Source organism: Serinus canaria, chromosome 5 (assembly GCF_022539315.1).
Source record: "Serinus canaria isolate serCan28SL12 chromosome 5, serCan2020, whole genome shotgun sequence".
In the NCBI taxonomy this organism is placed as follows: domain Eukaryota; kingdom Metazoa; phylum Chordata; class Aves; order Passeriformes; family Fringillidae; genus Serinus; species Serinus canaria.
In genome coordinates, this window is record NC_066319.1 from 23,397,983 (window position 1) to 23,425,748 (window position 27,766).

General features: G+C 45.4%; 1 protein-coding gene across 5 annotated transcripts; it reads left to right on the forward strand.

Moving 5' to 3' along the window:
• Positions 1 to 2,345: 2,345 nt before the first annotated feature.
• PACSIN3 (protein kinase C and casein kinase substrate in neurons 3) lies at positions 2,346 to 26,486 on the forward strand. Of its 5 annotated transcripts, none has more exons than XM_018907726.3 (13): positions 2,346 to 2,541; positions 8,387 to 8,452; positions 14,232 to 14,317; positions 15,784 to 15,884; positions 16,316 to 16,472; positions 17,262 to 17,497; positions 17,895 to 18,050; positions 18,613 to 18,788; positions 19,543 to 19,663; positions 20,112 to 20,242; positions 20,896 to 20,961; positions 21,480 to 21,640; positions 23,217 to 26,486. In XM_018907726.3, exons 4-13 carry the CDS (start codon positions 15,831 to 15,833, stop codon positions 23,330 to 23,332), a joined length of 1,374 nt encoding a protein of 457 aa, XP_018763271.1. In that variant the 5' UTR covers positions 2,346 to 2,541; positions 8,387 to 8,452; positions 14,232 to 14,317; positions 15,784 to 15,830; the 3' UTR covers positions 23,333 to 26,486. The 5 variants fall into 5 exon arrangements, with proteins under 5 accessions (XP_018763271.1, XP_009100358.1, XP_050831146.1 ...); XM_018907725.3 differs by lacking the exon at positions 2,346 to 2,541 and adding an exon at positions 2,680 to 2,837; XM_009102110.4 differs by lacking the exon at positions 8,387 to 8,452.
• The last annotated feature ends 1,280 nt before the right edge of the window (positions 26,487 to 27,766 follow it).

Below are 27,766 nucleotides of genomic sequence, written 5' to 3' on the forward strand. Positions count from 1 at the left end.
TAGGGAGCCATGAGGTCGCCCCTCAGCCTACTTTTCCCCAACCTAGGCAAACCAAACTCTGGACACAGTCAAGGACTTGAACACCATTCTCAAATTTTGAGTCCCAGAACTTCACACAGTACTCAAGATGAGGTCACATGCTAAATAGAGTGTTTGTGTCAATGACTAACACCAAGTTTGATTTCCCTCTAGAGAATCACAAGATATTTTTGTGATTATTATCCACTAAGAGCAAGAACAGCAGACAGTACACAATTCATGCACAGAAAAAATGCCACTGGCCTGATGTCCCACAGCTCAGTGGCTGGATAGTAGTCTGAGCAAGCAAGAGAAAGACTAGTTTGAAAAATTATTTTCATGTATTTACAGTCTCTTAGAACTGCAGCGTGCAACAAAGTCAGAGGAGTTAAATTCTTCATGGGCAGGATATTAGGCTTATTTTTATTATGCCTTTTCTCAGATGTACAATTATGTTGAGGCTCTGCCTCAGTTATTGGACATGGTTCTCTCCCACAGAATCAAGTTGTCTTGTCACTGGGTCCAGCAAAGCTATATTGTAACTACGATCAGCTTCATGATATTAGTAATACCATTAGGTGTTCTGCCTCCTTGTCCCCAGGATCTTTGTCCAAAGCATGAATAATTTTGGCTACTTTAGCTAAATGTACAATTATATACAAATGTATAAATCATATACAAATATATAAATTATATATACTGATGTATATATCATTAGAGCAACTAGAGTTTGCCATGCATATGAAAACAAGCCTATATTCCATGAAAAAGTAAAACAAAATAAAGAACCCTCAAGATTAAGGAGTAATATCATGCTGTTTTAGATGTCCTGTCCTCCTTCTCTTCCATGACCATTGCTAATACCATGAAAATGAACAAAAAGATCACGATCATTATGACCTCGCACACTATCTTCCCCAAGCCATTCCAGCCTTGGAGGACAGGATTGCAGCAGCCATGCTATTTAATACTCTCACCTTGCAATCAGTATTGGTGGTGGCCAGCATTGGGTGGTCCCACATGGGCAGCATCTGTCTTAGACACGCTATCTTAGATGCACATGGGATATCGATATAGAAACCGGCATGCAAATATAACACAGGGCAAACACTGGATATAGACTATTAATGGATGACAAGAGTTTACCTTTTTTGACCTTCATTAATTTGATAATGGAAATCAAAAATTCAGATCTTAATTAGGGAGTATCTATGCCAAAGAATAGGGTTCAGCTTTGTTTCAGTAAAAGACAAAGTTGTTGCTTATACTCTCAACTGTTATTAACTTCGAGGACAAGATAAGCATCTTTCTTCACTTTTTTAAAGGATACTCATGGTGACACCATAGGCAATGACCTGTCATGGGTGTCCATCTTCCAGGGAACCTATGCTGGTAAAAGTGGACATAGGATTGGTCTCAGAAGAAATTAGGTGGAATGGTTTCTAATGTCCACTTTCTAATACAGAATTTCACTGTATGTGAAGGGCATCAGCACAGTTATTTTCTGGCTCTTATGAAACCTAGGGCACTTGTAAAAATGCCCAAGTACTGCTCCAGACAAGTGGAAGATTTATGGCATACTCTTTCTTCCTTCTGCAAGTCTCTTCAGTCTTTCCTTTTTCCACCAATTGAATAAACATCACTACAAACCCAAGGCTGGGCCTTGGAATTGTGTCCCAAGTCACTTGGAAGCAGTCAAGAGGAGGCAGGCCAGCAAGGTCTCATAGTGCTCCTTGTACAAGCCCAGCCTCGGGGGAAATTGCACTCGAAGACTTAAAGATGAGGTCTGGATTATTCAGATGGAGGTTTTCAGAGGAATGGAAGAGCGACTAAAAACAGTTAGCAATATCGGGCTGAAAGAGAAAGACGGATGCCAAGACGAACGGAGGTAATGCCACCCTCTAAGTCCAGGGAGAGTGACCCATGCCACACTCACAAGCGAAACCACAGCACTTCACCTGGGCAGAAGCCTGCCTTGAGGAACCTCCTGCTCCAACACCAGGGCGGCTCCGGGCCTTGCAGGTCAGCTGGCCGGTACAGCACACAGATGAAAGAACACACGAAGAGGACCTGAAATCAGGGCTAGGCCGAGCGGGCACCTCTTCCCAGAGCTGCCTCCCTCCTGCCACAGCCACGAGCGGGATCGCGGCCAGGAAGACTTCCCCCAATCCCCTCCTCACCCCACGGCTGCAGACCCTTCCCAATGGGGAGATAGGGGGGATAAGGACGAGAGCCGACGCTGCCCTCTCAGCACCCTGTCCCAACCCCACCTGCCTGGGCAGAGCCCGCTCCCGTTAATTGGATCAAGGGCCGAGCGGCGGGGGCGGGGAGGCGGGAGCTACGCCGAAGCTGCCCCGCCGCTGCCATCGGAGGACCCCGAGCCTGGGCCCGCCCCGCGGGAGCTGCTGGAGGCGGGGCGGGACCCCCGAGTCCCACGGTTGAAATAGGGGAAGGGCTGAACCGCTCCCTCCCCCAGGTGGCCACTGTCCGCCGAGCGCCCCGCTGTGCCGCGCTGCCTGCGAGGTAAGCGGCGGGGTTACTGCTGTGGGCTCCACTCCCCCGGGCCCGGCGCCTTCCGGACCTGTGCCCCGTGAGGTGCCGGGGGTCCTGGCGGCGGAGCCCGTCCTGGTCCCGACGCCGCCTTCCCGCGGCGGGCAGCGTGTCTCGGGACGCGCTGGCAACTGTGAGGGAAAAGTTTCCTCATGGAAAGGGGGCGGGTGGGGGAGGCGGTACCCGGCTGGGCGCCGGCTGTGGGCAGAAGGGGACTGGGAGGCGGCTCGTCTGGTGCGGTTCGTCTGGAGGCGCAGCGGAGACCCCCGGTAGGTGCGGGAGCGGCGGCGCGCGGGGCTGGGAAGGGCGGCGGGGCTGCGGTACCGGCGGGTTGTTCGCGAGGAGCTGGAGAAGCTCTTGACAGAGTTTCGCTCCCTTTGTGTTCCTAAGCTTCCCCGGGTGCCCCGCCGCCGGCCTCCCGGGGCCGGCCCGCTGCCCCGTCACTGGGGGCTGCCGAGACTCCCCCTCCCTCCCTCTGGAGCCCGCGCCTCCGCTTCGCCGCGGGGACAGGGGCCTCTTTGTGCCGGATCCGCGCAGAGCCGCTTCCCACTCTGAAACCGGAGCCGCGGGCGCTGGCAGCGCTGTGGAGAGTGGGGATAAAGCGGCTTCCCAGGACCCCCTGGGAAAAGGGCCGCGCCGGGGCCCGTGCTCGGGAGACTGCAGTCCCTTGTCTCCGGCGTTCTTGTTGCCGGTTTGTGAGCCGCACTCCTGGCAGCTGAATGGAGAAGTTAGATATCGGCAGATAGGACGGTTCTGTCCTTGCTCGTCCTCTTCTTCTCTTCTGGCTGCCGATAGCAGCCAGAGGGCGAGGGACAGGCACCAGGGTTGCTACTTGTGGCCGTGTCACTGGGCTCCTGGCAGGCTGCTGGGGTTACCGTGTCCTCTCTAGCCTAGGGCAGGAGAAAGCTGATAAACAGGGAGGGAGGGTATTAGTGGGCCTGAGTATCCAGTGCTTTAGAAGACAGTCTGATTTGTCACTGGGCATGGGAGGAGGGTTCCATGGTCTCTGCAAACCTATCGATAAGTGAAACTAGTGTGGCCCAAACACATTAACCTGTTCTACCACTTTCTGTGCCAACTATGTGTTCTTTCCTTGCTTCAGTTCTTCAGGTATGCAAGAAGGCTCAGGGCTTGGTGGGGTGGGTGAGGTTAGCTGACCACCGCCAGACACTTGTTCCTGGCCCTAGGAAGTAGTCTGGCCTTTTTGTTCACTCTTTGACTCTCCTTATAGAACTGGTGCTCCCTACTTCCTGAAACTGGAAATGAACTTCTCTCCCCTTCAAATCAGCTGCTGGTCTAATTTGCACAAAGGAATTTCTGATATTATAGCAATTGATTGCAGTACAGAACCCAAGCAGAGCTTCCCACTCTACCCTGGAATTGAAGTGTCACTAAGCCTTACAGTGGGTGACTCAAGTCATTCTTGGGAAGGAATGAGAGCAGAATGCATAACTGCAGTGTGTGGGCTAAAATGACAGGGTCCAGATACTCCGTGCTCCAGGTGTGAGCTGGTCTTTGGGTGGAGTCAAAGTGGAGCTTCTCCCCAGGAGTTGCGTAACTGGGCACATTCTTTTATGCAAGGATTCACCTTTCCCTGAAGTCCACAATGTGCTTTGTGAGAGAGGGAGTCTGCTTTGATAGTGTTTTGTGTAATTAATGGTATTTCTCTAGAAGTTCCCTAAAATATTTACTAGATTGTCCTTTGAGTTGCAGCTTGGAACAGAATGAATGTGAGAGCTTGATCAGCTGCCTGCTGCCTTCCCTATTTTGTGCCTGGTCCATTGTGTTGCTTTACTGGCTTTTTAATTTTTTTCTTCTGGGTCTCTGTGTGTTTGAGCTTCTCTGGCTTGCCTGCACTTGTTCAGGTGAAGACTGTATTCTCAGGCTGCAAAAAGCAGTAACTTCAGTGTGTCACCTATGTATAGGACTGAGATCAACTGCCCACCTGGAATTTTATTATCAAATGTCAACAAGTGAACAGGCTTGTGTGTGGCTGGACTCCACCAAAATGCTGCAGGTCACTGGCAGACCGTGTGTGTAACCAAGTCATAAAAGCCTGAAAACCTTCTGGATCCAAATTAATTTCTTCACAGGATAATGACTGGTGCTTTTAGTAATTTTAGGTTTTTGTGGATTTTACAAGACCTAGCCTGAATCTTCTGGGCTTTCCCTGGATGATCATGAATTTACAACAAAAAGAAAATAAATATGTATGAGAGAATCAATGTATATTTACACACATGCATGCATATGTATATTTAAAAATACAACTATATGTATGCATATATCATGTATATATATACATAATATGATAATGTAATACAATATATATATATATATATATACACACACAGTAATACAATAATGGGATTTCTTAGGAGATGCAAAGCTGTAAGAATGCCTTTACCACCACAACAGGGTGATGTGAGCTTCTGTCAGAACTCATGATATCAGCAAGCATGGCAAACACTGTATATTCTTTATTCTGGCCATCTCAAGGGCTGGAGATTATTCAGTTGTTGTTTCAACCATTTGGTCTGTGTCATGGCTGGCATCCAGGGATTGAACTGGGGACCTCAAAAGCTAAAAGTATCTGCTTGTAGCCTGAGTGGAAAAAGCTATACTCTTGATCAGAGAGCATTAATAAACTGCCTCTATTTTTGCCATCAGCTGATCAGTGATCTGTGAATTTGGGCTGCTCTTGAGAGTTCATGGGGAAATGCCTGAACAATATGAGAGCTGTTTAAGCCCTTTAAGGAGCTCTTATCTTTTTAAAACAGACTTTGTGATCAGGCAAGCTATTTTATCGCTAGTTACTCAGTGCGATGGGTGTAGAGGGTACTCTGTGAGAGGCAACTGTGACAGATAGATTTTTAAAAAGCCTTAATATTTTAGTCTTCAGTGGATGGGTCAGAAAACAGTGACTACTGTATTTGGAAGTTTTCATGAAGAATTTAGGTTTTTGCTCTTTGAAGAATTAAAAAAAAAACTTGGTATCCTTGAAGCAGTTAAGAAGCTGTTCACATGGTAGCTTTTTGCCACTACTCTGCAGCATGGTGATCACTGTAATTTAACATCAAAATGCACTCTTGACTGTTTGGGCATAAGTTTTTCCCACAGCACAAAGGAAAATGTTGTGCAAAGAACGTGGCTCATCCTCTGCTATAATCATCCAGCTTTGTTTCAGTGACCGGTACATTAGTCTCTGGTTCCTTCATGCTGAAATGTGGGCAAAAGCTGGGCACTGCTATAAGGCAGTAAATGTGACTGGCATCTTAATCACATTTGAGCCTTCATTGGTTTCTCCTTGCTGTGAATGGGATGATGGGAATGAGCCTTTCAGACTTGGGATAGTTGGAATTTGTGTGTTAAATCTAGTGATTGTCACTGGGCACTGTAGTTTGTTGAAAAGGCATGTGAGAGATCTCCATGGTACCAGGGCCTGGATCCAGGGGCATTAGGTTTGTATGGGATTTTATGCTCTCTTAATAGGTGACTGTGGTAGGACTCTGTTTTTTGCGACTAAATTTTTCCAGGCTAGAGGAGTTAGAATTGCTCCAGGCACTGTTACTTATGGGTTGCTGTTGACTGCAGCAGGCTTCTACTCCAATGCAAGCAAACAACTAGGGTTTTGAGCTGCCTCAGGAAGCATTGCAGGGAAATAAAGCCCACTGGACTGCTTTGTTGTGCTTGTGTTTTTTTTAAAAAGCCTTCCAGTGTTCTTTCCTCACATGTCAGGTTGAATCCTGAGGACCAGAAACTGAAACAATTCCTTTGGGCAGTGGACTGAGGAAGCAAGTGGCATTCCAGTGATGCTGAACATTAAAATCTGTCCTGTCACGTGTGCACTTTGGGCTGACTGCCCTGTTTGCCTGTGTTCTCCTAAAGTATTTTGAATAAAATTTAGGATATGAAGTGTTAATAGTTCTGTTTTTCAGCCTGAGATCCAAAAATTTAAGAGGCACTACAGATACTAAGGAGCAGATTCTGTGCAGATACGATGAAAGTAGATGAAAGTTGCTCCATGACATGCAGGGCAATGAACTACAAGAAGAATGTGTGAAGTATTTGTGGCCTTTCAGTAGAAGAATTTCAGCCCTTCAGTACTTAAAAGGAGCTTATATAAAGAGGGAGAGCAACTTTTTGCATGGGCAGGTGGTGATCAGACAAGTGGGAATGCTTTTAAACTAGAGAAGTGATTTAGATTAGAAGTTACGAAGAAATTCTTTAAGTAAAGTGTTGCTAGAGTCATTGCCCAGAGAAGTCGTGGATGCCGCATCCCTGGAAGTGATCAAGGCCAGGTTGGATGGAGTTTTGAACAGCCTGGTCTAATGGGTGGCATCCAAGCCCATGGAGATGGGCATGAAACTAGATGATCTTTGTGGTCCCTTCCAACCCAAACCATTCTATGATTCAGTGGAATATGAATCTCCACAGTGCGGGCCAGTTCCTAATGGCTTTCCTACTTTTCAACCTTGTTACCTCTGTGTATCTCTGGGAAATCTGTCAGAAAGGTGTATGAATATATTTAGAAGGGGAGTTTCTCCAAAGTGGCTGATCTGCCAAACTCTTCTTGAACCAGGAGATGCTACAAAGGGAATATAAGTTCTCCAGTCAACTGAGCAAATGATGATTTCTTTTCACATCTGATCCCATAAAAAAATATGCAAAATGCCTCTATGTAAAGGCTACTCTACAGTCCTTCCAGTTCTTATGGTATTGAAATCTGCCTTAAGTTGCAGTTGTTTTTATGCTGTTTAGATTTTCCTGCAGAATAAACCTAGATCTGGTAACCAAAGTTGAAAAAAAGAGCCTTGCTGTCAAAGTGGAGGAACTGGTCACACCTGGAACAGAAGCAATGGGTGTGATGCTTTAACCTCATTCCTCTTTACCATGAGAGATGCCCTAGCACTCAGTTGTATCTTACTCAGCTCTCAAGTCAAGGAGTTGGTTGCACTCCCTTCTGCCAACTGTTTGGGACTCAAAACTCTTCAGGGAACTGGATGAACTTCAGAAATGCCTTAAGGATGATCTTCAGTGTTTTTGTCTCCATTATATGAATATTTGGAAGGAAAGTATTCACATAATAAGCAGTTTTAGTAAATCAGCTTTTACCATGTAAAACCAGAAACCTATTTGATGCAGCCATAGATAAAGAAATGCAGTACTTTGAAATACTTGGCTGTATGATTGTCACACATTTGGTCTGAAGGACAAATTTCTTCCAACTCTTATCTCCCATTCCCCTTTCTCAAAAAGTAGCCAGTGGAAAAGACAACTGTTGGTAAAGGAAACCCAGAAGCTGCAGAACTGCGAGTGAGTTAAAAACTTACTGTGGCTTCTAAGTGGGAGAAGGGAGCAGAGAAGGCTGGAGATTTGACTGCTGTGCAGTCTAGTGAAGCAAGGAGCTGCCAGAAGTTCATTGTTAGAATGGAGCTAACTGGCTTGTGGCTCCCACAATGTTTGTTGATCACATAGAGTGTGATCTGTTTCCTTAGGACTTCCTAATGCATTCATGTAAACTTGATCCCTGCTCTTGGCATTGCAAGGTGATTCAATCACAGGAGAATATTCCAGTGGCAGGAACTTCCTGGAGTTTGCCCCCTCTACACACTCCCCATCCACAACCACAGGAAACCCCCTGATCACCACTTCCTATTGCTTCTGCCTTCTTTACTCAGGGCATTTTATTCTGTTTGGATAAGTGGTGTTCATGTAAAGATCCAAACAAACCAAACTTCTTATTCCAAGTCTAGTTGGAGAGTATAGACTGGTCCAACCTGCTACTACAATAACTTATCTTTACTTACCGTTCCAGGCAACTGTGTTATAGAATGGACTGTTGATCTTGCCAGTTAATAAGTGCAGAAAAGAACATTAGCAGGTAAGATGTAGATTAAATCCTGGAAAATGCTTACATTCAGTGTGGATTGAGACTGCTGAGGTTTAAACACCTGTTTATCAGTGATTTAGGAAGAAAAAACTCTCAATTGTTTGGGGTCCCATCTGATGAAAAAGGAAGTGCATGTGTTTGGTGTTTGCTTGCAGAGACTGATGCAGCAGGGTGGGAAGTACCCTGGGAAATATCCAGCATAGAAACAAACAAGTGAGGAGGAGGTGGCCAGGGAGTGGGACAGTAGCAATTACAGGTTCTCCATATCTGCCTGGATTAAAACCTTGCCCTGAGTGGTAAGACAGGGAGTGTGAGAGCTGGAAAGTGGCCTTGCTGCAACTAAGGAGCGGAACAGGAATGATGTTGTTAACAAGTCTAAGAAAGCAGCTAGGGTAGTGCTGTTCCTGGTAACTTGTATGTGTGGCTTCTTACTAAGCTGCTAAACATATAGATACAACATACATGTTTAAGTTATTCTAGCAGCCATTTGGAATAAAAATGAACATAGCCTCTTGCCCTGTTTGAGTATGGTACACAATGGTTCCGTGCTGGCTTTTTCCCTCCTTCAGCTCTGTATTTGAGATTGTAATTTTTTTTTTTTTTTTTTTATAAAAATAACAACTGGGAAAAAATGTAACATCTACCTTGATAGCCCACTACATTCCTTCATTACATTATCTCATACTATCATGTTAACCAGAATAGATCTGTGTTCCTGTAATATTAAAGATCCTCTACATTCTGGAAATAAAAGCAGATTTTTTTTTCTTTTTCTTGGTAAAACAGTTTCTGTCTGGTAAAGCTATGTCAGCTGGGAATCTTAACCCCTAGATAAGCAGCAGTCTATTAGTAGAAGCCTGTCCTGTAGCCTTGGCTGCTGAGAGGGAATTGCTAATAGTAGGAAGGATTGAGTTCTGCATGAACACTTTGAAAACAGCTTGGGGTGGCACATGGAGAATGTCATCAGTACATTAACTTGATCTGAATGTGAAGACTAAGCTAAAGAAGCTGTGGTCTGGACTCAGGGGGTCAGCCCTTCAATCTTGTCTGTGTTTTAGTATTTTGGTATAATCATTGAGAATTTTGCTAGTGGACAGCCACATGATCTCTAGAGAAGCATGGCCTGGGAGATGGGCTTCTGTTACAGGCTTGCACAGAGCTGAAGTGACCTCTGTGTGGAGTTACTGTTCTGCCTGCTGTCTCTCTGACCTTTCCCTGGCTGGAGAAATGAGCTGAAATCTTGCTTGAAACTGTATTAGACAGCTCTGGCAGGCTTCAGTCCTTAGGGAGAGGCTGGGAAACACTGGCTTAGTCCCTTTCCCAGTCAGGTGACTGCTGAGGGTGTGACACTGCAATAAGATAAATACCTCTAAAGGAAGTTTTGGGGGATCTTTGTGTTACTTGGCATTCATTCTAGCAGTAGACAAGAACTGTCCCCTCTTCAGAAAGGTGAGTGTATGCCTATAAATACCAGACCTCCTACATAATGGCAGTGGAGAGCACATTACTGGACATCATCCCAGTTACTGGTGCAGAGCTACTGGATGTGCAGCTCCAGAGCTGGGGAGTCTGGAAAGGATACCCGTCCCATGCCCCATTTCGTTCTGTTGGGGACCTTCCTAGCTCTGCTGTACCAACAGCAATTGAGTTTGTTACACTGCTGGAGTGATGTGGAACCTCCTGGCTTTAGCTCTCTAGTTTCATTTTGACAAGTTAGAAGGGGAAAAAAAAAGGGATTTCATGCTTGTCATTCTGCAAGGGAAGGGGGGCTGCCATCTTTTTGTGTAATTGGATTGTTCAGATTGAAACATTTATCTGCAACCTATACTAGAGTGCCAGTGTTTTTGGAGGGAAAATAATGCCTTGACCACTGTGTGCTGTACAGAATGACCAGGGAATCAAACAAATTGGCTGCAGAAAGGATCAAATTTCTGCTTTCTGGTGGTAGCTGTCTTGAGGTGGAAATTAGTTAGTAGCAACCCATTACTCATTAAAACTTTTGCTTAGCTTGGCTTTAGCACCTATATAGAAATTGATCCACAATAAAAATGTGTCTTCACCAAAGCCTCACTTACTAGATAAATGTTACTCAATTTGTTCCTACATGTGTCTGTATCCAGCATTTGCTGTTGTAGTTGGGAGACGGAAGAGAAGCTGGGCAGAAGGCCTTGTCTGGTGCAATACACAAGCTTTGTGTGGATGAATTCCTGCAGGAATGTGGCCCTTTGAGCCTTTGTAGAGTTCAGAGGTTTGATCTTGGGGAATTTAGAAAAACAGTTGCTCATAAGGGTTCCCAGGAGGCAGTCAAGCAATGCATAGAAGGGGTGCCTTGGGCATTTGGAGGCTGGACGTACTGGAACGTGGTAAAGATGGAATAGAATTTCTGTGGTTTACCTGCCTCAGGGAAAGCTTTCAATGGAAAACAGCTTATATTACTTTTGGATCTAGAAGTTTTCTTTGTGGATCAGGACCCTGTTGCACAGATGCTGTGAAAGCGTGAAGCAACAAGGCAAAGCCTACAATGTGTAATGGGTTTCAGGTATTTTTGAAAGGGAATGTTTTAGCCTGAGACCTTGGTCTGAGGGCAGGGATCTGTGGTCTGAGACATGTCCCTGACAGGATCACGAGTGAGAATAACATGGCTTAAAGGTAGAAACAGCTCTATCACAATGAGCCCTCGGGTATTTTCCTGAGTGGAGCTCAGTACCAGTGAGACAGTCATGAACCATTCCATCTTTCTGCAGCTAGAGAACAAGAACATTTTTTGATAACTTAATAGGGAGTTGATAGCAGGTGTGGCCTAATAATTACGTTGGCTCCTAAGTGAGAGCAGGTATGTGGGAGAAGAAGGGAGGTATCTTTTCTAACACAGCAAGAAGAAGTAGTTGTAGATGTCATTTGCATGGTTCAATTTGCTTGATGTTGCTGGTTGTAGTGGTGTCTGTGATGCCTTTATCTGTAATCCTCTGGAGGTGTGAAATAAATAACAATGTGGTCACTCTTTCCCTCTTCTTCAGAGACCTCATCTTGCAGGAGCTGCTGTGAGGTCTTAAGTAGCTCTTAACTGTGAGAGCTGATAAATAAAGGTGGGAAGGTAGGCATAAACATTCCTTTGCCCTGCAAATATGATTTGCTAGATAGCCTCTTCTTAGCAGAGGTGGCAGTGGCATCAGGAGGTATGTGGTACTGGCCCTAGTTGATCCATTTCAACTCCAGCTACGTTGCTCATACTGCACAAGCTCTGCCAGCCCTCCTGAATCATTTGGTGGCTCTTGCTAAATCAGGATGTCCATGAGGTATCCTTGTCATCTTTACTTTGCTGTAAAACAACGTCCAGGCTTTGGCACATATATTTACTTTTCCCGTCAAACTTGGGTTTTCCTTGGTCTCAAACACTTAGTGGCTCACGCCATGTGGTATTTCAGGAATAGATCGGCATGAAGGGGTGGACTGGCAATCTACTTGCTCATCCAGGGCTCACTCAGGGTGACAGCAGCAGCTGTTCTTTTCAGCCCCTCTCTGCAGTACTAAGTACCTTCCCTATGTCTGCATGCAGATCCAATTTGATCTGCTGACAGACATGGACTCATGAAGTATGTAAAGTCCAGAAAAAGCCCAGCAGGAAACGGTCCTTCTTGTTCTTTGACCTTTTTGCTTCTACCAAGCTGGATTTTTCTGGATTTTTATAAAGACTATACAACTGCTATGAAAATATGTACTCAACTCACTGCTTACTCAGGTCATGGAGATTATCCTGTAGAAATACTATACCACTTCATTGTATTCCCCCCCCAGCCACTGTGCTGATGACTACAGTAAAGCCTTAAGCTGTGGCATACTTTGCCACATGACATTACAGATGCTGCAAATCATATGAATTCAAAAGTAGGTTGAACAAATTAATGGAGGAGAAATCTGTTGAGTGCTCATTCATAGGTGGCACATCCAGCTCAGGGAAGTTCCTGTCAGCAAGTGGTTAGAGGCTTGGAGAGCATGCAGGGAGGCATCATGTATGCTTGCTCTGTTGTCAAAGTGAGGGAAGGTATCTCCTTTTGGCTGCTGTCTAGAAAGGCTATGAGGCCATGATAAACCTTAGTCTGATCCAGCACAGCTACTATTATATTTCAGAGCCTGTTAGTGATAGTAAATCTGGTTGAGTTGGTGACTCCTAAGAAAGCAAGCAGATGTGACTCAAATTCTAACATGGAAACTGCATAAAGAATGGATTCAGGGTTTGGTATGTTTGCTTAGTCTGACTGTCCCTCAAATGATCAAGCCATGCAACAGCTTTCTGTATTTCCCCCCCACAAATTGGAGTACCATGTAGTCAGCCTGAATTGGAAAGTAGAGATGGAGTGCATGTTTGTGATTCATTGCTTCCTGATAAAGTGAGGATGGGGGAGTACCACGGAAAAAGTGATACAGCATTCATGTGTCATGTATCATTGATCTATGTCTTCATCAGGAGAAAGAAAGAAAGGATGGGTTTTAAATACACTTTTACATACCTGCACAAAGTTTTTTTTAATCATAGCAATTTCAGGAATGTTTAGTCTGGTTTTATCGGGGACTACAGGGAAGCCTTAACCTTTAATCCAGTGACCTGGACAACTCAAGTCACAACTCTTCTCCCTCAAACTCTTGCTTTCCCCTTCCTCACCAAAAGTCATCAGTTTGCAATAACCCAGTCTGCTTTTCTTTCCTTCCTTCTGTTTCCCTACCTTCTTTCATTTCTTCTCAAAAATGGTCTTATCATCTGGCTGAAAATCCCACTTCTGTGTTTTGCAGTTTCAACTCTCAGCTGCCCTAACCTTCCAGCCTCAGCTGACTGCATGCTGGTGACTGAGAAGGGATTTTTTTGTTTGTGTATAGTTGAGGTTTTTTGTTATTTTTGTCTGGGCTTTTTTTTTAATAAATAAACTTTTTAGATTGAGATAAATCCCCAGGGATGTAAATGTGAGATAAACAAAAATATCTTGTTCTGCCCTGGCTTTTCTTAGCCTCTGCAGACCTTTTACTTCTCTTTGCTCTGTAGAAAGCTAGTAACCATTACCTGTACTATATAGCAAAATAAAGTATTTCTGAGAATGTGATGGGAACAGCTTACAGAAGCAAGGGACAAAAAAGCTCTCCTGCTAGAGGGCTAAATTCTACCAATGCAGTGCTTGGTGCTCTTGTACTAAAGGAACTGTAGACCAGAATATGCATTTTGGAGAGTTTTGGTGGCTTTTTCTTTTTTTATTTATGTAGAGTTATCAAGTTCTTTGACTTGTGTATAAATCTTTGTCTTTAGTTAAAACAGACTGGAGAAGGTATGTGTGTGTCCTTCTCTCTTTCTCTCAAAGGCAGCTTTGTGTAAAAGTGTATGCAGCAAGGGCATGAAGGCGGTGGGGTTTGCTAAACTGGACACTGTCCAGTGAGGGGGACCTGGCCCCATGTGGGGTGCCTGGGTGCTTATTTTAGGTCTTTCTGGCCCAAGCCATTCCCTGTGCTCAGCTGTTGTGATGCTACCTTTCCTGCACAGTGCTGTCAGCTATCCCAGTGTTTCTATTTTAACTCTCTCTGGGGCTAGATCTTGTGACACAAGGATTTGGCATCTCTCCTACGTGCTGGAACATGGCATCTCGGGAGGCACAGTGGGTGCAGCTGCTATATCAGAGGGTGCCCCTCCTAAGTAGCTGGTAGAAAAGGGACACCCCTTTGTGTGCATCAGAACAGGCATCGTCCCTGCAAAGGAGTGTCTGACCGTGTCCATCTCTGTCTCCTCCAGTCTTTTTTCAGAGTCTGAAGAGCTTGAGACACACTTGCCAGCTTCCCACTGCTCCCCTGCGGCAGCGTCTCACTTTCAGCTTTCAGGTATGTAGAGTTCTGTGCCCTGGAGGCTGCAAGATAGATTTGCAGTCTGGAGGCTGTAAGATAGTCTTTGCAGGTGACAGATGTGGGGAGAGAGGACAGGGACAGCTGATGGCATGGTGGAGGAATTAATTTTTCAAGGTTTGTATACCTGAATGTCATATCCCATTTAACAACTTGCTTCAGTGACTGGAATTCAGCTTTTCCAGCCTTCTGAAGAAGACCAGAGGAACAGCACTAATATACTTCTGACATACTCCATGGGATGACACTGGGCAAACATAGCCAAATGTTGGAAATTCCTCAAGTCTGGGTTGGGGCGTTTCACTGTGTGGCTTATGCCACCATGAAGAATTTGCATGAAGTGGGAGATGTGGACTCTTGACCTGATCTTCTGCTCTCCTGTATGCTCTGTGGGCTGGCATAATGAGCAGATACCTCTCTGGGGTGTGAGGGAAGCTTTTTATAACTAGGAATGTGCAAGAGGAGAAGTGGCAGCAAAGGCCATGCATGCTGCATTAGCCTGGGCTCATCTGAAAAGAACTGGGTTTGTCAGCAAGTGACTGGGCTTGGGTCCTGTTACTCCTTCCCTCATTCTGGCACAAGAACAACCCTGAACCTCTCCCCAAGGAATTCATGGCTTTGTACCACCTCAGAAATAAACTGGCAGTGCAGGCTAGCACAGAGGAATGGGCTGAAGTTCTGAGACAGCAGAGAATGACAGGAACCCTTTACTTTCCAGTCTAGATTTTGAGCCTAACGCAGTGAGTGTAGTGAAAAGAGCAGCTGTGCAGGGATGTTTCTAGGGAAGCAGTGCTGATGGGTAACAGGCACGTGTGCTGCGCTGCCATTTGGCTGGGTATGCCCCAACACATTTCTGTACTTCTGCTCAAGCCCAGTTCAGCTGGTGGGCAGCTACTAGAGCTCCTCCCCATTCAAGACATGCCTGCCTGCTGACTGCTCAGCCTTGTTTTCCCCATTCAGTTGTTGTAATCCTGTAATCCTGAGTCATACTGGGAAGCTGGAGTCATCTCCATTGACACAAGACTTTATTTAAAGTCTTTCAAGGCAGATTTTAAATAGCTTTAGCTACCTCAGTTTCTGTTACCCTCTCAATGACTTTCGTTAAGACCAGAATCTCTGCAGAAGTATTTGGTGCTGCTGAAGTGTTGGATTCATGAGCGTGTCTGATATCTGCACAGCCAAGGCTAGCAAGATTGTCTTCTACAACATCCTTTCCCAGTGTGTTACAGGCCTGCCAAGGAGGCCTCTTGTTTGCAGGGAGGGAGGAGGCCAGTTCAGCCCTGGGCATCTTTGCTGGACCTTGTCATCTGCAGCTAGAGGGGCACTGATGACAGTACCTGACTGAAGGGCAGCAAGCTGGGCTCCTCCAGCTCCAAGAGCCATGGAGAACTATGCTGTCTGCAAAGGCTCAGCCTATGATGGAAATCACTTTTCTCCCTTCTCAGGTTAACTGAAATCTGCAAACATTCTCTGCTGCAAGAAAAAGAGGGTGATGTCATCAGAAGATGATGCTGGCGGGGAGGCTCCTGGGGGCAGTTTCTGGGAGGTAAGGAAGGATAATTGGAGTGTGAGGGAGGTAGGAGTGTCATCTTACCACCCACTGGTGGAATTGGGTTGAGTTCCAGGTCTGTGGTGACATGTTGCCCTTGAGTGGAAGGGAGGAGCTGTGGGAAGGTTTGGTGCTGGCTGTGTGTTACTGTGGGGAGTAGTGAGTCTTTCTTCCATAGATACTGTGGAATGAGAGTTCCTTGTTCAGCTGACATTGATCTGAGCTGTGAGAAAAGCAAGCAAAGCATCTCAGCTTTTTCCCTCCAGTGCTGTGTCTGCCTGAGACTGCCAAAGGAGGGTCTGAGCCCAGATGCTGGCTTCGGAAGAGCTCATGCTCCCTCCCCATGCAATGATGCACCTGCTCTTGTATGAACTGTAGGAATGTGAAAGTCAGTGTGGTATAAACGATAGTGCTGTGTGACATTTCAGGCTGGAAACTACAAGCGGACAGTGAAACGTGTGGATGATGGCTACCGGCTCTGCAATGACCTCATCTCCTGCTTTCAGGAGCGAGCCAAGATAGAGAAGAACTATGCCCAGCAGCTAACAGAATGGTCCCGTAAGTGGAGGACCAATGTGGAGAGAGGTAAAGTTGGCATATCAGACTGGGAACAGGAAGCAATCATTGCACTCCACTCTTTGAGTGCTGTCTTTTACTGAGGTGACACTGTTTCCTTGAGGGACAGGCTTCCCCTCCCCAGGAAGAGGGGGTAGCTTTCTTGGGTGTCTTTTTTGTATATTTGCCTGTTTTGTAGTCAGTCCTCTGATTCACTTGGAGATGTGTTCTCTTGTCATGTGTGTGGTTATTAAAAAAAAAAAAAAAAAAAAACTTTGTGCTTAGTTTGGCAAGTCCTTGGGCAGTCCATGTCTTAAATCAAGCTGGAGATACCCCCCCCCCCCCCCTTTAAAGGATGGCTTAGCTGTGTTCTCCAGTCTGAGAATAACTACTAATGCTGTGATTTAGTGAGAGTGTGCTCAAACTGACAGTTTCTCACAAAGTAACAGGAAACAATGGGACAGATGTCCCAAAGGACCTGCTGGTCTGTGGAACAGAAGCCTAGCCTCAGTCATGAATTAATGTTGCTCTCTGCTCTGAAGCCTGAGCTGGATTTGGGAAGAGAATTTTCTACAGAAACCCTCTCCTAGCAGGAACTGTCTGGGACAGTTGAAACTGCCCAAAGAAATGCCCATCATCCAGATCTAACAGCCATTCTAGATGCTGCCTGGTGGAACTGTGGTGACCAGTCAGTGCTGACATGTTTGATGGGGCAGAGTTAGGGAAGTGATTCCTTACTGTAAGGATATATGTAAGAGAATCTGCATTCCCTTCTGTGGGTAGTAGGTATTAGAGTCTCTCTGGTGCTTGTTCCTGCAGGTCCACAGTATGGTACTCTGGAAAAGGCCTGGCATGCCTTCCTGACAGCTGCAGACAAACTGAGTGAAATTCACTTGGCTGTCCGGAACCACCTGGCTGGTGAAGATTCCGATAAGATCAAGGCCTGGCAGAAGGAGGCCTACCACAAGCAGATGATTGGAGGCTTCAAGGAAACAAAGGATGCAGAGGATGGGTTCCGCAAGGCCCAGAAACCCTGGGTGAAGAAGATGAAAGATGTAAGCAAAGTGTGAATGGGGAAAGAGAGATAAGGGTAGTTGAGCTGGCTGCCTGATTTCAAGAGCCACTGGGCGAACAAACTTGGTTAGCCGGAGTAGCAGAGAATTCCCAGAGAGGGATGGATCTCTCGAGGATCTCATGTTCTTATGGTTTTATAACTTCCTTCCCATATGGGAAGACTCTGGTAGCAGGTTTTGTATTCCTGCAAGCAGGTGAGCACTGAAAAAGAGATCATTTGAAGGTACCCCTTCCCACTGAAGCGTTGTTTACTAAATGTTGAACTGGCATTCCTACTAGGTTGCTGCAGACTCTAACAAATGTTAACATGACTCCTCTGAGTATTGGAGGATCAGTATGGGCAGGACCATAGCTTTTTCTGCATCCCTTCTCCTGCAGGTGGAGACGTCTAAGAAAAACTATCATGCAGCCCGGAAGGAGGAGAAAACGGCCCATACAAGGGAGAACCATGCCAAGGCAGACTCGTCTGTGTCACAGGAGCAGATGCGCAAGTTGCAGGAGCGTGTAGAGAAGTGTGCTCAGGAGGCTGAGAAGGTTTGTGTGTGTTGTATGGATGGGGGTCACAAGGATACTCCTTTCAAGGAAAAAAAGGAAACAGCATTGGTGCCAATGTCCCTCAGCAAAATTACTCAGCTGAAGCGTGTAAGAAGATGTGAAATCCCATCATCTGAGGTTTTAGTGAGCTAGACTGAGACTTCAGTAACTAAGATCTTGGTCTTTGGAATTAGGTGAGATCCTGATTTATAAATGAATTTAAAACAAAAAAGGAAAGAAGTGTAGGGGATTTGGTGCAGGGAGTGGAACCTGTTGAGCTGAAGACTTGGCTACCAAAAATACCTGATTTGTCCCTCCACAAGAGGGAAAGTGTGGAAGGTCCTGTATGAAAGAGAGTAGTAAGGAAGAACAGGAAACTTGCAAGAATATTAGGGGAGCAATGGACTGGCACATCAGCTGTGGGATTTCTTAATTCTTTGATGTGTTTGTTCAACAGTGCAGGGGGGGGAAAAACTTACAAGTCCCAAGCCAGAGTAGGGAGGGTTGTTACTTCTTTGCCATCAGGGCGACACATCTCACCCTTGCTGTGTTCCTGCTACAGTGCAAGGATCAGTATGAGAAGATGCTGGAAGAATTGAATCGCTACAATCCCCGCTACATGGAGGACATGGAGCAAGTGTTTGAGGGCTGTCAAGAGGCAGAGCGCAAGCGATTGTGCTTCTTTAAGGAGATGCTTCTGAATCTGCACCAGCATCTCAACCTTTCCACCAGTGAAAGGTACTGGCCCTGATGCAGAGTGGAATTCTGCCAGCCTGGAGTGCATAGGCTGTGGTGAGGTGTGCCAGTTCTGGTGTCTCTGGAAGCTGCTTGCATCAGCCAGATCTCTTTAGAGTGACCACTGCTGTGGTCTGTGATTGTAGGCAGTGCCAGGCTCCCCAGAGAGGATTTTCTGCCTTTGAACTCTTCCTTTTTTACTACTCTTCAGTACTGTCCTGTGTGTGTACTTCTATCCTATGAAAAGCCTCATGTTGCTATATGTAATCCCAGGCTAAGGAATGTAGTAGCTCTGTTGTCTTCTAGTATTGATGGTTATTTCACCTATTTTGCCCTTAGTAGAGAGACCTTTTGTGAAGTAATGCCTGTAAGCCCACAAGTTGCCCTAAGCAGAGGTTACGCAGCGGTAACAGGCGCAGCCAAAAATCTTCTGTGACCCTTTTATGGTAGAGGCAACAAATCTGAGCCACCTCCCTGTCCATGTGCAAGAATGTGCTGAGTTATTTTAGTGTTCACTTAATGAGCTGTGCTGGCACTTGTTAGGCACTGCCACACCAAACAAGCCTATCCCGTTTGCCAGGCTGACTCTCCAGAAAGGGATGCTGTGTTTTCCTAGGGCTGAATAGGTGATGCTCAGTCCTGTGGGATTGAGGATGCTAGGTAATTGTGCATGAGGTTAATCTCTTCCTTCCTACTTGGCTTTTGGGAAACTGCTGAGGGATTTGATTACTAGTGGTTCTGTCTGTTCTGGTTGTAGCTTTCATGCGTTGTATCGGGATCTCCACCAAGTCATCATGGCTGCAGACAACCAGGAGGATCTGAAGTGGTGGCGCAACACTCATGGACCGGGCATGGCGATGAATTGGCCTCAGTTTGAGGTGGGGCAGCATTCTAGACTGTGTTAATGCTATTTCCAAACAATTAGCTGCTCAGCTGAAACTGGCCATTGCTAGTCTTGTGTTGGAAAGACCATGTCTTTGCTGAGCAGGCTCAGAATGTCGGGCTCTTCTGAAATTGTTGTGTTGCAAGCTGTCTGCTGCCCAAAGGGGCACATGTAGGCTGTCAAGCTATACTCCAGCCATCCAACTGCAAGAGAACAGGAGGCTGTGGGACAGCTTTCTGTGATGTTTTTCTCACAGTCTCTCTTGTTGCAACTTGGGATTCAATAGAAATGAGCCTGCTATACCAGCAAGGCTATTGAGCTGACCACTTCAGCTGCTACCGAAGTACAGCCTGGTCTTCTGTTGTTCTGTATTGGGCAGAAAAGATGCACAGAGTGTTTCTATCTGAGTGGCTTTGATGGTATTACTGGTTTTCCCTGGACAGGAATGGTCCCTTGAAACACAGAGGCAAATCACCAAGAAGGAGAAGAGTAGCAAGATGGCTGATGATGTCACACTGACCAGCATTTTGCCTACACGAGATGGTGTTGTCTCACAGACCCCTCTGCAGACAAGGTAAAGGCTGAATTCTGGGATACGTCATGTTAGGAAAAGTACAGTCCTGCCTAGGGTCATGAATGAGTTGGGCTGGTAAGAGTAATCTCTTTCTTAATTTCCTGTCTCTTGCCCATGGCCTTACCTGTGGCACTCTGGAAAAGGCCATGTAGAAAATACTGTTTAGGGTAGCTGTTTGGTTTTGGGTTTGTTTTGTTAGGTTTTTGGGGATTTTTTGTCTAGCACATTCTGCCTCACAAAGTGCTTTCCTGGTAAAGATCCTTCTAGTGACAAGATTTAGCCCAGTCTGATTAGTGCTGTCTGATTCTGGCATGCATTTCCCCAGTTCTTCTTCCCAGACAGGGTGAGAAAAGCTGGGGGTTGTGTGGTTTCCTAAATGAAGGTAACAAATTCTTACTGTTTTTCCCTAGTATGGTGCTGAACAGTACCAAACAAGTTTGAGTATAGCTGCTTCCCTTGCCAGGAGGCAAGCCTGGAGAATAGGGAGAAGCAGAACAGACTCATCCTACTGTTACAGTAGCTGTCCTGCTTTAAAAGGTAGACTCTGGCCAAAGTGAACTGAGCAGACAAGAATGGGGATATAGAGATTTTTCGAGGCCACTACTGTATTTCACAGTCAACTGGATTCAAGGGCCCTATTTGCCAATCTACAGGTTTTCCTATCAAGAGGAGCAGAACAGCCTCTTCTATGATACCCTGAAGGCATCAACCCATGTGAAGTTAGTATGGAACATAGCCTCTGCAGGGTTTTTTGGGTTCCAGGTGTCTGTCCTGCTGCTCTTCCCCTCTGCTCTTGTCCCTGACTTGGAAAACATAATTCCAGACATCTTGTCAGGATGCAAAACACAGCTTTTACTCTCTGTCTTATTCTTGGCTGGAATAACTCTGGATGCACCTGGGCTGTCCAGTTAGGACTGGCCTTCCTTGTGTGAGAAGGTCTGCTAGAGTAGGAGGAGGTCAGGAAGAGTGTGTGTGTGTGTGTGTGTAAAAATACTTTGACAGCGAGTTATCCTCCTGGCCCACAGGGTTCTAATGCTAGGGTGCTTTCAACAAAATCTACTGTCTCTGGGATCTCTCTTCCCTGTTTGCCCTTGCTTGACTTTTGGGCCTCTTGCACCCTGTCCTATAGCAGAGCAGTCTCGGGGGGAGTCAGGGTGGTGCATGATTCAGGAGGAGGTTGGTGAAAGATCAATCTACTAACAACCATCTTGTCCCCTCTCACCTTCCATGAACACAGCGGAGGGAAGGAAGACATTTCGGAGTGGTCAGATGAGGACACTCCCAAGAAGTGCCTGGATGCCAATGGGCACGAGGAAGACCTAAAGGTACCAGGTGTACGGGTACGAGCACTCTATGATTACACGGGACAGGAGGCTGATGAGCTGAGCTTTAAAGCAGGTACAGAAGCACTAATCTCTTACTAACCTTTCACTCTCCTCACTTGGGCTCACTGAGTGATTGAAACACTCTGTAAGAATTGGATGTCCACTTGAAAACTGACCTTTATTCTTCCCTTGGTCTGACCAACTGCCAGCTTCTTCGAGGTGCATGGCACAGTGGGAAATCCAGGTTTTTCTAGACCAGAAGGTAGTGAGGCCACATGGCAAGAGACTGTCTAGGCCTTGGTCAGAGTGCAGGGAAAGCAGACCCCTGTGTCTTCTTAGGGCATTTATTCTGAATTGTGTCTTGAACCTTTATTAAATGTTTCTCCCTTGCACCATTGATATAAAAATTAATGGGTGTTCTGGATTGTCTTTTCAAATAATGTGAAGACAGGTATTTTTGGAAAACCTCACCTGACTGACATGTACTACTGAAGGCAGAAGTCAGCTGGCAAAAAACAGCTATGGAAAATGTTGCTCAACATGGGTATGTTGAGAATGGAGATCCTGGTCTGCAGCAGAGGATTGAGCGTTGGAGCAAACAGACCTGTCTCCTTTTCTTCCTTTAGTTAAATTTAAGTTTGCATGTGCCCTCCTCTCAAGTGGACATCGTGGTCTTGGGAGCATCTCTGATCTTGCTTGTTTTGAGTTTTACATGGTATCTCTGTGCTATAGCTCTCTAAAACACACCCATTGGAAGTCACTGAAGTCCTTCAGTAGCAGGGCCTTGTGCCCGAGGCCAATATCTCTGCTGCAGTGTTACCATACTAGTAAACTTCCTAACATTAACTCCTTGCTTTAAAATATCCTGCAACATGGGTGCTCTATAACTTGACTTTATTCTTTCTTTCCACTCAGCAGATGAAATGGAGTATGACTTGTTAGCTGTAGTCATCTTCTTTTTGAATCTGCTCTGAGCAACACATACCATTAAGGCTTCAGCGTAACAGCAGTGACTTTCTGAGACTCTGCCAATGTGGGATGTGCCTGTTGATGCAGTTAGACCTCCCTCTCTGGCAGAAGTATGACCTTCTACTGGTTGAGGAAGGGATCTTTCTGCCCCTTCCCAAAGTAGATGTGGGAATGTTAAAGGTCTTTACTGGTCATAGTCTGAGAAATCAGTTGATCTCATGCCTTACTGGCCAAACTAGACACTCCATCATAGAATAGGCATTTTGGGTCCTAACAGCCAGAGCTTAGCAGCTTCTTGAATTTCCTTCCCACTTGCCTATCAGACAAGCCACTAAGAAAAAATATCTCAGATCTGTCTGATCACTCTGGTTTGTAAGCACGTTCCTTAGGGAGAGAAAAACAGGCAGAACTATAGGGCACAAAAGATTTCTGATGCTGAATAGAAGAAGCGAAGGTCTGTTTAAGTTCTTTGGCCAAGGTGATAGTACTGAGTATAAATACTGAAGAGATCAGTGATTCTGGTTTTGATTAAACTGCTTTATGATAAGGGTGTTTATAAGGGGGAGAAGAGTGTGATGATTGAGACTAATAGTCTTGTTTTTAATAAAGTCATCTTAGGTGGGTAAAATGCCATGCTACCTTTCTCAAGGCTGCCTCCTAAAGACTGTTCTTACTTTTAGGTGAAGAACTAATGAAGATTAGTGAGGAAGATGAGCAGGGCTGGTGCAAAGGCCGACTTCTCACTGGTCAAGTTGGACTCTATCCAGCTAATTATGTTGAGAAGGTTGGATCATGATTGCTGCTGCCCCACCAGTGCCTCATAGCCATACCAGCGTCTCCTGCAGAGGTCACTGGGTCACTCCTGGCCCCAACCCACCTTTGCAGTATATCCAGCAGCTTCTGGACTTTAAAGGCATATATTCCATGTAACTCATGCTTCATTTTAAACATCTAGATCTGTAGGGATTTTCTAAAAAATAAACAAGGATGAATAAAAACTTTTCTGGGCACTTACAGTAGTGTAGGAGTGCAGAAGGAAGCAGATCCTTTTGACTTACACTGAGTGAAAGGAGGTAAGTGTTTTCATGGAGCTCTATAAAAGAGAGAAAGCATACTTCTTGACTTCAGAGCACATGCATCCATAGTGCATTGGGTATTGAGGTCTACCCTGCCTCTAGGCTTCCTGTTCAATGAATTTTTGATATGTTGTGTAATAAGGAACTTCTAGTATTGTTTCCCCTTTTTAGCTCCATCAAGCTGACTGGCAGAAAGCTCTTTATTCACCCATGTATAAGTTTTCAGTATCCCTCACCTGCAAGCTTGTTGGGTTCCCTGATAAGGCAGCTAGTAAAAGTTACACAGCTACAACCTGAACATCCCTTTTCATTGCCCTCATTTTTATTGGGGTAACCCCAGGAATAAATGATAGTATAGCTGAGGCACAGGAGAAAGAAGATTCTGTCTTTCATGGTGTGGCTGTTCAGGCTGATGAGTTCTGACCAGACCTGTTGTGCAGCAAGTTGGAGTTGACTGAATGCTCCCTGAGCTAACATGGTCTTTGACACATGCTGAAGGCTGGTTTTAACAAAATGACAGCCATGTTCCAGTGCTGTTCTGCTTAGGATTCCTAAATTCACTTGTGTATGTTGGGGTTTCTAATGCATCTAGATTATTTTGGCTACAACTCTCTTCAAGAGCACTTAGTGCAGGGACCCTCTTTTTTTCTTTTCCAGTATCTTCTTGACTTAGACGGGGCTAGAAGTGCACTCCCTGCTTTGCCAAAGACCCCTGCACTGTGATGAGGGTTGCACTGTAGAAGTTGGCTGCTGGCTAGCACAAATGACCTGTAGGGGGGTAACTCCCCTTTTTGTCCTGAATTGCTGCAAGTGCACTTATGCCCAGTCATTAAGTGCCATTCAGCAGGATGTGTCCAACATGTTTATCTCACCTGTCCTCATGCTTTAAAAAGCCTGTGAGGCTGCTGGGAAGACCAGATCCTAGTGCTCTGCATATTCCAACATGGAGACTCATTAGCCCAAGAGCTTGAGGGAACAAAAAACTGGAAAATCTCCCATTGCCAGAGAAACAAAGGCAAACAAGGAGTTGCTTAAAAATGGCTGGCTTAGTACATCTGCTTGAAACTTTGCTGAAATGCATTTTGAGTTTGTAGTGACATTCTTGTTCTGGCCTAGCACATGTGAGTAACCTGGCTCAGAGACACAGAACTCAGTTGAGCCTCCACCAACCACTAAGGGTGAATTGCTTCAGAGCTGTTTGGAAAAAGGGTGCTATGCATAAGAAAGGCTGAAGCCATGGCTGAACATTGAGATTAAATGGCCAGTATTGTGTTAACAGCAGCTAGTAAACCAAAGTGTAGACTGAAACAGAGGGGATGGACATTCAAACACTGTTAATTTATGAAGATTAAAGTATCACAAATATCTCATTGCCTGGATGACAACAGAAATTAACCTTTTACAGCATACTGCATTCCTTGAAATGTAGTCTGCCATGGACAAAGAGATGGGAGACTAATGTTATTTAGTGCTTTTGTGAGACCACAGAAACTTAGTTGGAAAGTTTTGCTTGAAATATCCCTAGCAATGTACTTCATGAATGGGGAAGAGGGGTGCAAACCAAAAGAAAAAGGCTAAAGCATTTTGCTCAGAGTCTATTATGTAATTTCTCCATAAAAGAGAAAGTATTTCCAAAAGGCAGTTAAATATCTAAGCAGCAGACATTAAAAATGCCTGGATTTAGCTATGAGTTTAATTAGTATTTTAGGTTCAGTATCTGAAGATGCCTCTAAGCTTATGCCATGAAGTTAGAGGTGGTGGTTTATGAATCTTTAAATAAATCCAAGTGCTCAATCTGCTTTTGGTTCTGTGTCCCAGGTAAAAATATAATTAGTGTTGTGCAGTAATTACAAGTGCTCCACTTGCTGACCCACAATGAAATTATTTTTTGTCTCAGCACGTGTGAATGTGAAGAGAGCCTGCCAGGCTACTGAGATAACTGAGATTAAAACAGTGCTAAAATGACCTGAGATGTCTTATAAACAATACTGAAGTTTCCCTAATAACCCTGCATATTTCGAACACTAATGCTAGACTTTTATGTAAGGTCAAAAAATGGTAGAAGGGAGCTACAGAGGATGACATGGAAAATTACCTCTAACTCCTATTTGAGTTGTAGTCAGGCTGTAATTAGGGATGGAGGTGGGTGCAGCCATAACATGCTAAAGGACAGAAATGTCCAGTGAACAGAACCTCTGATTACAGTACAAACAACCTGAAATTCCACAGGGCAAAGTCTGAACAGACTTGTTTGTCCTAGGAAAACATGACCACCTGATTATAGTGGGCTGCTTGAAGGTTGCCAGAAATTGTGACATATCTTATGTGAACAAGTTCTCTAAGGACTGTTTGCACATCAGAAATTCCTGCCAAGAGCTGAAGTAATGGACAGCAGACAATACACTGAGAATGAAAAATTGCTTGGCTGGACTATGCCTCAGAAACAGGCATGGCACTTAGTCCTGGCTACCCAAAACCACCTGGATTAGTAAAAGAGAGCCTGTGTAGTAAAGATCTAGCTGAAGGGAAGAAGGAAAAAACCCCAAACCAACCCACATCTAATGATCTTATATTAAAGTAATAGCTCTACCTGGATACTTGGTTTTCCACAGAAGCAAATGAGGTTTTGTAAACCACAAAGGTTCTAGTTGAAACTTCCATGCCGTGCCAAAAGTTTTGTGTGTGAACAGAGACATGTACACAGAAACTAATTGCTGTGCCTGAATTCCAGAAGGCCGGTGAAGCCTGTACTTCCCCCATGGTTTTTGTAAAAAGAAATACAAATGCACCTCTGTGCGTGATGGGCAACATAGTGAATAATTATCTAGTCATATTTTATATTTTAATAAAGGCATTCCTTGTGGGAAGCACATACACCTGTGGTTAGCAGATAATTCATTTGGTTCTGGCATCTTCCTGGAAAAGTATTTTGGAATTATCATGCAAAGCTTGGATTTCCTGTTGATGAATCTTGTAGGAAGAGGAAGTTAAGATTATCTATGACAGATCACACCCATTTCCCCAAAGTAGCAGCTGAGCTTGCCTAACCCAGTAATGGTTTTGCCCTGTAGGCAAAATCTGGGTCACAGAGCCCATGGGCCAGCTGTGCTGTGGGATGGCAGCTGAGTTGTGGTTAGCCTCCAGCTCTGGGTGGGACTCCCTCAGCCCTGCCTGGAGCTTGGGGCCATTGCTGCTTCAGTTTACTTTCCATCCCACTTCCCATCCCCTGTGTCCTTGTGGCTGTTTTGCTTGGCACTAAGCTCCGAGGCAGGTGCAAGTATGTGGCAATCCTGAATAGAGACCTGTCAGTGCTGTTAAAAACTGTCCTGCACTGCCTCTGCTCCTGCTCTGTCTGCAGGTCCAGCCCAAGGCCACAGCTGTGACAATGTGCAGCTCAGCTGTGCTGTCTCCTGCAGGCTCCCCTGACTGCAGGGCAGGCTCTGCATGAACTGGAGCTGCCTTGGTTGCATTTGTGAGCTGCTGGCATTATGCTTAGGAGCAGCAGGCCACTGAAATTCCTTCTGCTTGTGAAGAAAGCTGGTGTTGCAGTTAAAATGGGCTTGAACACCCCACTTAGACCCATAGGTGATCATTTCTAGGGTAACTGCACTGAGACCAGGTGCTGACAGATCATGGGGCTGAACGTGAGACAAAGCCAATGCCACAAACCCCATCTTGACCCATGGAAATGTGGTTGGAAAATACCCACTGCAGGCTGGCAGCAGAGGTTGTGCAAAATAAACAAGAACAGTAAGATGGCATGATACGAGGCAAAGTGTCTTCAAAGGGACCTTGCACCAAAACTGAAAAAGGAGAAACAAAACACTTGTAACCATGTGATGAAGCATTGCCCAGGTCCAGGCTACAAGGAGCTGAAAAACTCAGGGCTGCAAGGGAGTGAGACTTTACTTTAAGCGATCTAGGTTCTTAGCAGATCAAAGAGGATTAATATGAGATGATGAACAAATCCTTGCTGAAAGGGAGGGGAAGGGGGGGTGAAGTAGGTTCTGTAACTGGAAGAAACAGATTAGTTATCTTTAGAACATCTTGACTAAGCAATATGGCTCCAGTAAACTTTTCCAACTAAACTTCAGGCCAAATCACCTCAGCTGCTTTCAGCACATCCATTTTTTGGCCATGTCCTCCTGTTTTTC

Bases quoted from the DNA above. Each gene is read 5' to 3' on its own strand.
- PACSIN3 (XM_018907726.3), top strand. From the start codon at position 15,831: ATGTCATCAGAAGATGATGCTGGCGGGGAGGCTCCTGGGGGCAGTTTC. The intron at 18,051-18,612 runs GTTTGTGTGTGT...TTCCTGCTACAG, and splicing joins GTGCTCAGGAGGCTGAGAAG to TGCAAGGATCAGTATGAGAA. The intron at 20,243-20,895 runs GTAAAGGCTGAA...GCCAATCTACAG, and splicing joins CAGACCCCTCTGCAGACAAG to GTTTTCCTATCAAGAGGAGC.